Source organism: Alligator mississippiensis, chromosome 4 (assembly GCF_030867095.1).
Source record: "Alligator mississippiensis isolate rAllMis1 chromosome 4, rAllMis1, whole genome shotgun sequence".
Lineage (NCBI taxonomy): Eukaryota > Metazoa > Chordata > Crocodylia > Alligatoridae > Alligator > Alligator mississippiensis.
Window position 1 is genome coordinate 212,838,907 of NC_081827.1, and position 12,550 is coordinate 212,851,456.

At 43.9% G+C, this 12,550-nt stretch overlaps 1 protein-coding gene across 1 annotated transcript in view; it reads left to right on the top strand.

Annotated features, from left to right (window-relative positions):
* Positions 1-2,094, top strand: part of TLK1 (tousled like kinase 1) — a 136,005-nt gene extending 133,911 nt beyond the window's left edge. Inside the window, exon 21 of the mRNA XM_006265296.4 lies at positions 317-2,094. Within this exon, the coding sequence (XP_006265358.1) occupies positions 317-493 (177 nt within the window). The 3' untranslated portion in view covers positions 494-2,094. The remainder of the gene's footprint in view (positions 1-316) is intronic.
* Positions 2,095-12,550: the final 10,456 nt, after the last annotated feature.

Sequence of the window (12,550 nt, forward strand, 5' to 3'; positions counted from 1 at the left end):
TTTTTAGGGGCTCCGTGGGCTGGATAGAATGGCCTGGTGGGCCGCATCCAGCCCCCAGGCCGCATTTTGCCCACCCCTGCTGTAGGGCCTGATCAGGTGAGAGAGACTGCCCTTGATATCATAGACAGCTTGCAGGCAGCCCCATTAGCTGTTGCTGCCTCATAAAAATAACGTGTATTTAGGGTCTGAGCTGATAATTAGAATGATTTTGAGATCGTGTTAACTCACCTGGAAGAAGAACTGACTAGCAGACAGAATTCATTGTTTGTTTTGTTTGTTTGTAAGAGTATAGTCACTTTTTACCTGTCTTTCCTAGGCCTTTATCAGACGCTGTTTAGCATACCGCAAAGAAGATCGATTTGATGTCCACCAGCTGGCTAATGACCCTTATCTCCTCCCTCACATGAGAAGATCAAATTCTTCAGGAAATTTGCATATGACTGGGCTAGCAGCATCCCCTACACCACCTACTTCAAGCATTATTTCATACTGAAATTTCTCCAAATGAGGGCTGGCATGATATCTCTGTGTAGTTTTCAGATGCAGACTTTAGCTTGAAAGCATTTGAGTGTTTTTATATGGGACAAGTTTGATAACTGTGTTATTAGACTGAGGTCCTTCATAGTGTCATTTATATGATGAGAATGGATCATGGACTGTGAAAAAATGTACCCTTCAGAGTGTTACCTTTAAACATTGAAGGATGACACTGCCTGTTGCATACAAACAGGTGTTTTGTGTTTAAGAGTGAAGAAAAGGTTTTTAGTTTTTTTCTGGGGAACATTGTAAATAATCTTTTTAATACTTAAAGTACATTTGGTTGATACTGGAGAGTTCTAACATGAAGGGTAGTTTTTCATTATTTAACTAAAGAAGAAAAGTAATGGACAAATTTGAACATGCAGGGTAAAGTTCAGTGCCTGGACATAACCCAAAACAACACCTGCTTTCTAAGTGGTTCATCTTTGAAACCAAAGTAAGAAGTGAGTTAGATCTGTATTAGGCTGTTCAGACAAAGGTATAATATTTTGTTTGGCTATGCAGGCTTGTAAAAGGCTGTACCTCAAGAAAAAAAAAAAAAGAAAAACATTGTACTTGTTTTAATGAATATAGATTTGAAAGCTCAGATATGATTCCTGATACATTATTTCTCAGATAACTAGCTGATTTTCAAATCAGCTCAATTCTTTGAATTCCTGATGCTTGCAGCATTGCAAAACTTGTGACAAGTTTCCAGGCTTTGCGATAAAAGCAAATGACAGTATGAAACCAAATGCAGATAGGTCATGTATAATGTTCTATGCAGGATAATGATAAATTCCCTTCTAGCTCTGTTGTAAATTGTTGTACAGATGTCATATTTTCAGTTATTAAATTTCAGCAACTTACTCCTGTACAAATGTTTAAAGTATGGCTTTTTCTAATTGGATATTGTATTTTTTTTAAGTCTCCTTGAAGGCGCTTTTAATTGCTGCTAAATGATGTTGCTTTTACTTTTGCAAAAGAATCAAATGACCTCCTTAAGGTGCAAGTCAACTGTACGTTAGAGAGATTAAAAGTAGATAATTCATAAACAATCAAGGCATGTAAAACAGATCTGTGTTGGACATATACAGTACAGTTCCTTAAGTCAGTTTCTTGTGCTCTCAACCTGTAGAGCACATTGATACTAGCTGTAGAAGTTGTTCATGGTTATTCTCTATTTCTGGAAGTTCCTATCAACAAGGAAATGTTTCTTGTGGCTTGTACAGATATTTTAAAATGTGAAACATTTTCTAACTGCCTTGTCTGGTAGAAACTTATTTTTCAGAATGCTTTATCTCTCTCTCCCCCCATTCATTATTCTTTTTACTGTCACATTCATGTTGCTGAATACCTATCTGTAATTTTGTCCATGTTGCAGAAAAAGGAGGCTGTATTACCACAGGTTTTCATTTAATATTGTACAGTCAAACTGTGGCTCTTGTTCCTGATGTTGCAAGCCATTTTTGTTTTTCATTGTACATAAAGATACATTAACTGTCTCTCAGATGCTGCTGAAATTGTAGAGAATGTAGCCAAAACAGTAATAAACAATGACAGTTGTAATTTAAAGTATATATAGTTATTGTATCTGGACAATGTGGGAATAAGTCAGTAGAATTAAAATGTGAATGCCAGAAGTGTTCCAAAATGTTTCATATAACAAACTACTAGAGTGAAACAAATCACTGTTCACTTCTGCAAAGGCATCACCTTGGTGAGATGGACTGGCAGAGGATAATCTTAATTGAAAAATTTAAACTGCTTATTTGCCATAAAACAAAAAAACTCTCTAAGACCAAATAGTGATTCTTCCTCAGGTACGCAAAAAAAAAAAAAAAAAGGGAATTCAGTCTCTATTGTAGCATTCACAGAGCGAAGACAAACTTGTGTTGCTTTCTAAATCCCATGATGCACATTACATTTATCTTGCAGCTAATTGGTTAATTGCACAATAAATTTAGACATGCTACACAATTTAAATAATTACAGCATGGAAAAAAAAAGGCCAACCAGCCACAAAAGTATCAACCAGCTACAATGGTGTTGCTTGAAAAATGTAGAACACTTTAATAACTGTTTCTATGAGACTTTAAGTTGAATGTGTGGTATGTCGCACATTGGGTCATGAATCTTTTCTAGGTCCTTTCAGCATCCTAAGGTGCAGTGCTCCCTCCGTCACCTCACACAGCCACCTATCTGCTGATGTTGACAATCAGAATGGAAAGTGGGGTTGACATCAGGACTGGTACAGCTCCAGTTCTAATGCCAAAAATAGATTGTAGGAGGAGTGGCTCCCCCTACTGAGAACTTGGCAACCCCCAAGCCCAGTAGCCATTCTCCCTGCATGGACTAGAGGGCAAAGCATTTTTAAATGAGGGTTCACCAGGGAGCCACAATAAACATGACGTTTTTAGACATCCCAAGGCATGGGGTACTAGGATGTTGGGGGGGGAGAGGTTGACCCATTCTGGGGTCCCAGGACTTCTAAAAGCATGTAACTGGCAGCATTGCCTCTGCCTGAGAGTATGTGCAAGTCAAAGGACTGATGGTATAGCCAGTAGTGTTCTGAAAACTCTAAGTAGGTTGTCACATTCCCACAAAACAAGTATTATCCCAACTTTTAGTATCTTTTGGTGCCTAGTATTCAGTATAGTATGTCTGGGAGAACATTAGTAATGAAGCTTGAGAGCGTAAATTATCACTTTTTGTCCCAGAAATGCAAATCTGGTTCTGGAAACTTCATGCATCTAATGCATTTGGTGTATGTTCCTAATTAGTTGATGTACATTTAAATATGCACCTCATCCATCTGTCACTAAACTACTATGGCCCTTTTCTGATTTAGTAGCAGAAAAAGAGAAATTAACTAAATTAAGAGAGAAATAAATTAAATCCAGAAGGACTGATTTTTTTTAATGAACTATGAAAAGAAGCAGGTCTTAACTCTTGAAATTAGTCATTTAGACTTCCTGCGTTTACTGGAAGGTACTTGATTAGTATAAGAACTTACAGAAGTGGAATGGGAGTGTCGTTGTCAGTTGTCCATCAGAAAAGTCCATTGTAAGCTGTAGATATGGTATTCTGTTACAGGTCACTTTAACCACAGTTAATAATGGTTGGCTTGTCCTGCAAAACACTCTTTCAAGCAACTCAGAGGTGTCAAAGGTCTGTTTGGCTACTAATACTGGATTTGTTCAAGCTGCAGTGTGGAACATTATGTACTATGTCTTGTTCTATAGTCAGTTGTTAGGCACAATGTTCAGAAATACTAGTTAAGTTTGCCACAAGCACCTCTATTACACCAGCAAAAAGATGGGACTTTTATGGCATTGCTGGCCTCCTGCCCAGATGCTATTGACTGCACACACTATTTCATAGATTTCATAGACATGCAATGGCTATGAATGAACTGCTGCATAATTAGCAGAGCTTTCAAGAATCACAAAGCTCTGAGTTCTCTCAGTATGCAAGTCATGCGTGATGCTGGATGCGGAATCGTGGATGTAACAGCAAAGTTTGCTGAAGGCTGCTGTACTTTATTTGGACTGAAACACAAGAATTAGAAACCTCCAAAGACTTAACAGGTGATTAGCAAAGTGAGTTTAAAATTCAAATACCTTTACTGCATGTTCTATGGCTGTTGATTTGAAGATTTTATCTTAAATAAGTTTTATTTTTTTATGTTCCTCAGCTGCCATACCTCTCCTCCCCACTTATCTCCCCGTCACCCAAAAATGTGAATATATGTTTATGAAAGTCACCTCATAAATCTGATCTGTCCTAGTTGTTCCCAAGTGACAGTACAGTGGATGCATTCAGTCCTCAGTAACACCCAAATAAATCCAGGCAATTTAAAGCCCCCAGGACCAGGGAGATCCAGGGGGTTAGGTGGTACAAGGCTGCATGGGTAATTGTTACCAATTTCCTTTAAAGAAAGGCCAAAGGTAGAAATGAAATCGCTGCACAATGTTCCCTACAGGGTAGCTTGCTTGCTTTTTAGTTAACTTTCCCTTGAGGGAGCTGGCCTGGTGTGTGCAAAGCTGTCTGGGAGCTAAAGGAGGCTGCAGTGTTTACTGCAAGCAGAGACCTTCCATTTTGAAGGTCTCAGATGGAAAAGGAGGATTGGCTTGGGGGAGTGGGGGAGGAGCAAGTGTGGACAAGTCCCCAAAAGATCTGCTCCATTCTTGAAAAATGTCTTGGGGACCCGTGTTGTTATGAAGTTGCTATGGGAATTGTTGCAACTTATGTTTTGTAGTTGTTTTTTACATGACCACGTCTGGGGTACATGCCACACACGGGGGCAGCAGCAACTTCCACTTGCTGTCATGCCACTGGTGCAGTTGTGTGGCTGTGGCAACAATTTACTTCTTTTCCTCACTCCCTTCCCTCCTCTGCCTTCACCCCCTCAAGCTGGCACCTGAAGCAACTGCCTAGGTCTCCCTGCCCTAGGTAAAGTACTGGTTTTAGGTTTCTGATGGAGCTAAATACTTTTAAAGCATCATCCCTGTATTTTTAAAGCTTGTGGGTATTTGTCTTCCTCATTCCCTTTGTGGTGTTGGTGGCTGCCCCACAGCTGGTCACAATTTTTTAAACATTTTGTGATAAGCTGTAGTGTGAAACACTGACCTGCATGGAGCAGGCAGCATGAATAAAACTGGATATGAGGCTTGAGTGCTCAAGAGCATCAGGGATGGCTGTTGCCTGAGCAATTAATCATTTGATAAATTAAGTGCCGAAGTGCTGCCTTTTAAACAAATGCACTGCAATTAATCTAGTTTCAGTTTAATTAGAAATAAGCTTGAGATAATTGGAACTAAAACCTATTTAGGAATTTAACTTCAGAAGATCAGATGCTCTGTGTAAATGACTGGAACGTACTGCAGAAGAAACACCCTGACACCCTTTAACAGGAGCAACTGAGCCAATGGATTGACTGAAAACTGAGTCTCAAATGTGAGAGACTAAAACTAGCAGATGCCTAGAAGAATCTCTATCAATTAAACTCAATGCGCGCACAGATGTGTTTCAGTGAGACCTAGCATTTGTGGAATGAACAGGCTGCACTCTCTCCTAAGAGCCATGTGGCAAGTATATCGACTGTCTTGAGGACTCCTGCAAAGGCGAGTGGGGTTGTGGAGGTCTGTTGTTTCCAGTCCTTGTTTTGTCATGTGCTCAGACCTTTAAAATACAGACGTAACAAATAAAGGAGGTCTTTATTTGTGACAAATATCTAGAAACCATCACTTTACTACCTGAAAAAGGCTATGGAGCAAGGTGACTGTCTCCAGAGAACATATTTGTTAAGATTTGTGAAGACTAAAGAGGCTTGTGAGGAGCTGCTGGTGAGTCTAACTAACTAACACTGAGGAAATTGGGTTTGTCTACACCAGGATTCCCCTGACAAGGCAGGCAAGTTGGAAGGAACAGTTTTTTAAATTGTTTGTATCTGAGCCTTTCTACTATGCTGATTCTTAACTAGGGTGATGGGAGATCCTTTGAAGGGTATCTTGAGGTATGGGGAGGTAAGCAGATAAGCACAGACTCACGCATGTTCCTGCCTGCCCAATCCCCTACCCCCACTGAGGGGCCCAGCCCCTCTGCAAGGAAATTAAGCACTGTAATATTTAATTTACTTGAATCCAAGATGAGGTGAATATCAGGCTCCAGCTCTGCCCTGAGGCACAAGCCAGAGCTACTGCTGCTACCTGGGGCCATGGAGTCAGCAGCAGTGTGGTCAATGTAGGTCAGGGGCCAGAGCTAGTATCCAGGATTAGGTGGCAGCCTGCGTGGGGGATCAGATGGAGGGATGGGCATCAGCGTGGGTCAGGGATTGTGTGGGGAGTCAGGCACAGGATAGGGCAAAAGTATTTGTTGGGGAGATGGGGCAGCAGCGCACACTGCTTCTGCATTCCTGACCTGTGCTGCACATGGGGTAGCAGTGGGAGTGGGGGATCAAGGGCAGCGAGGGATGCGGGGGGGGGGAGGAGGACAGGTAGCATGGGAGGAAAGGTATGGGGGTTCAAACTGCCTGCCCCCTGTGGTTGGGGACAAATTTAAGATAGTTCTCCAATAATTAGATTTTATAACTGGAAAATTGCAAATTTTAAATTTTCCATTTATAGAATCCAAGAATTGGGAGTTGATCTTAAAGTGATCTTGGATTGGGTAAATAAACTGTGTAGTTTTTTTAATTGGGTGCCACTTGGTATAGGAAAGGTATGGGGTGGGGCCTCGAATCCAAAAAAGGTTTGAGAACTGCTCCCAATAGGGACCTGACTGCGGCTGTTGTCACCTGCCCCTGGCTCTGAGAGGTGACTGCCAGCAAAGGATTTATCCCCCCTACCTTCCCAGTTGGGGAGAACGCTGCAAATCGCAGCAAACTTGGTGGCAGGCTCAGGACCTGAAGGACAGATACAGTTACATTTCCAAAACTCAGTTCCTGGTTGCAGTGGAAGGACTGACTAAGCAGTCAGTATTTCCCTCCTTGCTTTGAAAAGCTGAGGGTGGCTTAATCAGGGCAGATGAGACTTATAACATAACCCAATCAGGAAGGAGCTACAAGGAAGGCTGGTTTGTCAGAGAGAGGGAGAGAGACTGCACACACACAGGCAGATTGCAAAGGGATTTTGATACATATTCAATTCACCTCACAACAAATGGCTGCAGGTCTGTTCTTGTGTTTGTGTTGCTGTTTGCTGTGCGCCCTACTTGTTATTAGGGGGAGGGGGCTAGGGGGCTAGGTTTTGGGGGTTTTTTTGTCAAAAGTAATTTACGTGGCTTTCCTCTGACCTGTCTCAGAGATTACCAACAGTGTCTTACTCCCACAAAATACAACGTTCTCCCTCTGGGCCAAAGAGAAAACCCAGATCCAGGGTGCTTTGCAAGGGCAGAGGAAGGCTGGGGACCTGGGTTTCCTATTCTAGCACAATGGCTTATGCATCAAGTGGCATGGAGGGAAGGGGCAGGGAAGGGGTAAGTGTGTTGTCCTCAGGCGTCAGATGACATGTTTATCAAGCAGTTTCAAAGCCGTACTGAATCCTGTCACTACAGCTGGGACCAAGTATTTTCATAATCTGACAAAGTAGGGGTATTAGCATTTCACTATGAATCATCTGGCTCCTGGCAGAGACTGGGAATTAAACTAGAAGGACTGCTCTGTGCTTCTAGAGCAATTTTTGTATTTCGGTAGTGCCACAGATCTGGTTGACTTGCCCCTGCCTGGACGCTTGCCTTGCCAGACTGCTGCTCTGGTCCCAATTCACTGTGGTTCTGTATCCCAGTCCACAGGGCATGGTTTGCTCTCCATCTCTGAGGTGCAGTTTCTGCACTACCACTGCTTTGAGGAGTTCAGGCACTGAATGATTCTCCAGTGTATTTGGTCTGAGAGAGATGTGATGGCTCTTATCAGCAAGGCAAGCTGCACATTCACAGGGATTCAGAAACTAGTAGTTCATAACTCTTTAATATTGACCAGCTCTCCTAATCTTCCCAGTGATATCACAGACAGAAGCTCACATTCTTACCAATGTGTGTGCCACCTGAGACTGTTTCTGGTGATTAACCTGGATCAGAGGGAAACAGACTCTGAGCTCTCCTCAATCTTCACTAGACATGGCTGATTAGTGTAATCAGTGTGTGGATTAAAGGAAGTAGCTAGTTTTCTTTCTTGGGGTTTTCTTGCATATGTGATATTTGGAATTCAGATGCCCCCAAATTAGCCTGATAATAGACTACACCCACTTGAAAGAACAAACCAGTGCTTTATCAGTCATCAAGACCATGTGGAAGCCATTAGAAGCAATGTATATACTGTATAACTATTTTGCCAGTACGAATACAGAACACAGGAAGCCAGGTAAAGAAATGGAGGGGAAAAAAAAGAATACTTGCTTCCAGTTTTCAGCTTTATTTTATAATGGGGTCTGAAAATATCACTAGTATGTGGCTGGGAAGTTTTGAGTGTGAAATAGGAACATTGCAAAGTTGTGTTGATGTAGCTGTGCTGAGTAGGGGTGTCAAAAAGACCACATCCTCCGTGCTAACGCTAGCTATGCATTGGCTGCACTCTTACACATGCTCTGAAGCAAGGTTTGGGAATATCTTTTATTGGACCAGCTAGCTAGCATATTGTAGCCTGAACTAACATGGCTACACACAATACTATAATCCTATTATATCTGGTCTGGGCTGTTATACCTGCTGCCAACATATGCCACATTTCTACTAGAAGGCTCTGCTCTATGCCAATGTAACTGGAATGGGTGCAGTTCCCTAATGTAAACAGGCCCCAAGTGGCACATTCAGTACTTGATATGCATCCTATACGGAGTATTTTGTGTGTGCCAAGAACATCTTATTACCAATCCAAGAGTATGCTAAAATACTGTATACAGACATCTAGGAAGAATTGGTACTGCTATCTGTCAGAAGGCAATGGATGTTCTTCTTTTCCCTTTTCCCTTTAATGCCCCTGTTCCACAGTAATTACTGCTACTCCATTTATACTGAATGAAACTACTGTACACCTTAAAAATACACACACAGTAAGCTTTGCCATCCTTGCTAGTTAATTTAAACAAAATAATCCTGCTGCGCTAAGACACTATCCCAAAATAGGAAGTACAGTTGCTTTCACAGGTTTGAATAGATTAGGGAATATGAACTTTTCAGCAATAGAATGATATTTAATTGGCATTTTAATAGGACAGATACCTTAACATGCTTCACAGTGGGAGGCCGGCTCGGGTGCACTGATGGCCCCTCTACAGGGAAAGGGAAAAGTGACAAAGGGATAAGAGGGGGTTCTTAAAGCATTGGCCATGGGCAACAAGCTGCCTGGCTTTCCTGATGTGATGTACACTGTGCAAGGAAGAACCTGGGCTGGGCCAGGCTGCAATTGCTCTGGAAACATGTTGCCACAGAGATGGGGCAAAACCTTGAGGTAACTCCTTGCTTTAGCCTAAAAAGGGGTGGGCAAGCAGCACCAGCCCTCAGTGCTGATTTAGAGCGGGTGCCAGCATGGCACCATCCTCCACAGAACCCACAAGACAGCAGTTGCAGCCTGTGCTCTCTGGCACTTGGCACCTTCCCAGCTCCTGCCCAGAGGGCCAAAAATGCTGGTTGCACCTCTGACCTCTTGAGGCAGGGGAATGCCCAGTGCAATGAAGCATATGACAATTTGGTAACCCCCAAGCGACCTGTGATCTGAAGCAACTGTCCCTTCCTGTTGGCCTACATCCTGGGCAAGGCTTGAAATTCCTAATACAAAGAGCTTTACCCAGTGATCAAGCCTTCTCTAGGCCCTGTACCAATGTGTGGGGGGGCTTACCAGCCAGGCTCAGGGGCTGCAGCCAACTGTAGGCAGGCAGAGAGTGCTTACAAGTCTGCCTCCCAGGACTGGCTGCAGATGATGAAGATAATTAGCTGGCCCGGAGTTAAAAGGCTCCCAGGGTCCTGAGAGAGGGAGAAGGCTAGCTGAGAAGGGGTGCAGGTGGGTGAGCTCCCAGACAAGCCCCAAGCACTATGCCAGCGTTGCCTCTCCTAGGGCTTGCAGCAAGGCTGAAAGTTGAGAGACCCTGAGTTTGCTGGAATGAAACTGACAGTGAAGGGTGCGGGGCTGGCAGGCACAACACCGAGCTCGGGCACTCTCCAGCCCTGGGAAAAGACTACAGGGTACTTCCTGGGTCACTCCACTTGAGAACCCTTATTGTTTGTGTTAATCCCTGTAGGGAGCAAGTTTACCCCAGGGAAAAACAAAGACTTTGAACAAGCTATCCCCAACCTGCTACAGGGGCCATAGTATCATAGAAAATTAACATTGGGAGAGATCTTAGGAGGTCATCTAGTCCAGCCCCCTACTCAAACCAGGATCATCCCCAGCCAGATCATCCTAGCCAAGGCAAGGCTTTGTCTAGCTGGGTCTTAAAAATCTCCAAGGATGAAGAATCCACAACCCCCCTGGGTAGTCTGGTCCGGTGCTTTACACCCTCCTAATGAGAAAATTCTTCCTAATATCTAACTTAAACTTTCCTTGCTGCAACTTGAGACCACTGTTTCTTGTTCTGCCATCTGCCACCTCTGAGAACAGTCCAGCTCCATTCTCTTTGGAACCCTCTTCAGGTAGTCAAAGGGTGCTATTAAATCCCCTCTCAGTCTTCTCTTCTCTGGACTAAGTAAGTCCAGTTCCCTCAGCTTTTCCTCAGGAGTCATGTGCCTCAGCCCCTAACCATTTTTGTTGCCCTCTGCTGGACTCTCCATTTGTCTACATTCTTTCTGTAGTGTAGGTCCCCAAAACTAGACAAACAAATCCAGATGTGGCCTCCCCAGTGTGAAATAGAAATCACTTCCCTTAATCTGCTGGCAACACTCCTACTAATGCAGCCTGGTATGCCGTTAGCCTTCTTCCTAACATGGGCACACCATTGGTTCATATTTAGTTTATTGTCCACTGTACCCCCCCCCCCCCGAGTTCTTTTTTGCAGAACCGCTGCTTAGCCAGTCAGCCCCCCAGCCTGTACAGGTGCAAGGGATTGTTCCATTCCAAGTGCAGTACTTTGCACTTGTTCTTATTTACCCTCATGAGATTTTTTTTTTATGGTCCAGTCCTCCAATTTCATAGATTTCATAGACATTAGGGCTGGAAGGGACCTCGGAAGACCACTGAGTCCAGCCCCCCGCCCAAAGGGCAGGAAGTCAGCCAGGGTCATAGGATCCCAGCCAGATAAGCATCCAAATTACTCCTGAAGGTGTTCAATGTAGGTGCTTGAACCACCTCTGATGGCAGGCTATTCCAGACTTTGGGGGCTTGGACAGTAAAGAGATTCTTCCTTATGTCCAGCCTGAAACGGTCTTGTAGTAGTTTATAATTGTTTGACCTCCTTATCCCTTGGGGTGCTCTGGTGAACAAAAGTTCCCCCAGATACTGATGGTCACCCCTGATAAACTTATAGGTGGCCACCAGATCGCTTCTGAGCCTGTGCTTTTCCAGGCTAAAGAGCCTCATAGATCTCAGCCTGTCATCGTAAGGTCTGTTTTCCTGACCTCTGATCATGCATGTGGCTCTTCTCTGGACTCTCTCAAGCTTCTCCACATCCTTTTTGAATTGTGGGGCCCAAAACTGGACGCAGTACTCCAGCTGCGGCCTCACCAAAGCCGAGTACAAGGGGAGAACAACGTCCTGGGATTTGCCTGAGAAGCACCTATGGATGCAAGCCAGTGTTTTGGTTGCTTTACTAGCCACAGCATCGCACTGCAGGCTCATGTTCATCTTGTGGTCAATGATGACCCCCCCAAGTCTCTTTCTTCCATAGTATTAGCCAGTGTAGCACTGCTGAGCCTATAAGGATGCTGCAGGTTTTTCCTCCCAAGGTGGAGAACCTTGCATTTTTCAGTGTTAAACACCATCAGGTTCTCGTCCGCCCACTTGCTGAGCCTGTCCAGGTCAGCCTGGATCACCCTCCTGTCTTCAGGTGTGGATGCTTTGCCCCAAAGTTAGGTGTCACAGGTGAACTTGGCCAGTCCGTTTCTGATTCCAATGTCCACATCATTAATGAAGATGATGAACAATATGGGTCCAAGGACAACCTTGGCGGACCCCACTGGTCACAGAGCACCATGATGATTGACTTCCATCAATTACCACCCTCTGGGTCCGACCATGGAGCTAGTTTTCCAGCCAGCAGATTGTGGTGGACCCAAGACCACAATTGGCCAGTTCTGCCAAGAGGTGATCATGGGATACCAGATCAAAGACTTTTTTGAAGTCAAGGTATATGACATCAATCTCTTCTCCCTTGTCCAGGTAATAGGTCACCTGGTCATAAAAGGAAATGAGGTTGGTTAAGCAAGACCTACCTGCAACAAACCCGTGCTGGCTATCCCTCAGTATGTTGGTGTCGGCCAGTCCATTAAGGATGGCCTCTTTAATAAACTTTTCTAAGATCTTCCCTGGGATAGAAGTCAGGCTGATGGGCCTATAGTTTCCTCCCTTTCTTGAAGATAGGCACCACATTGGCCTTCTTCCAGT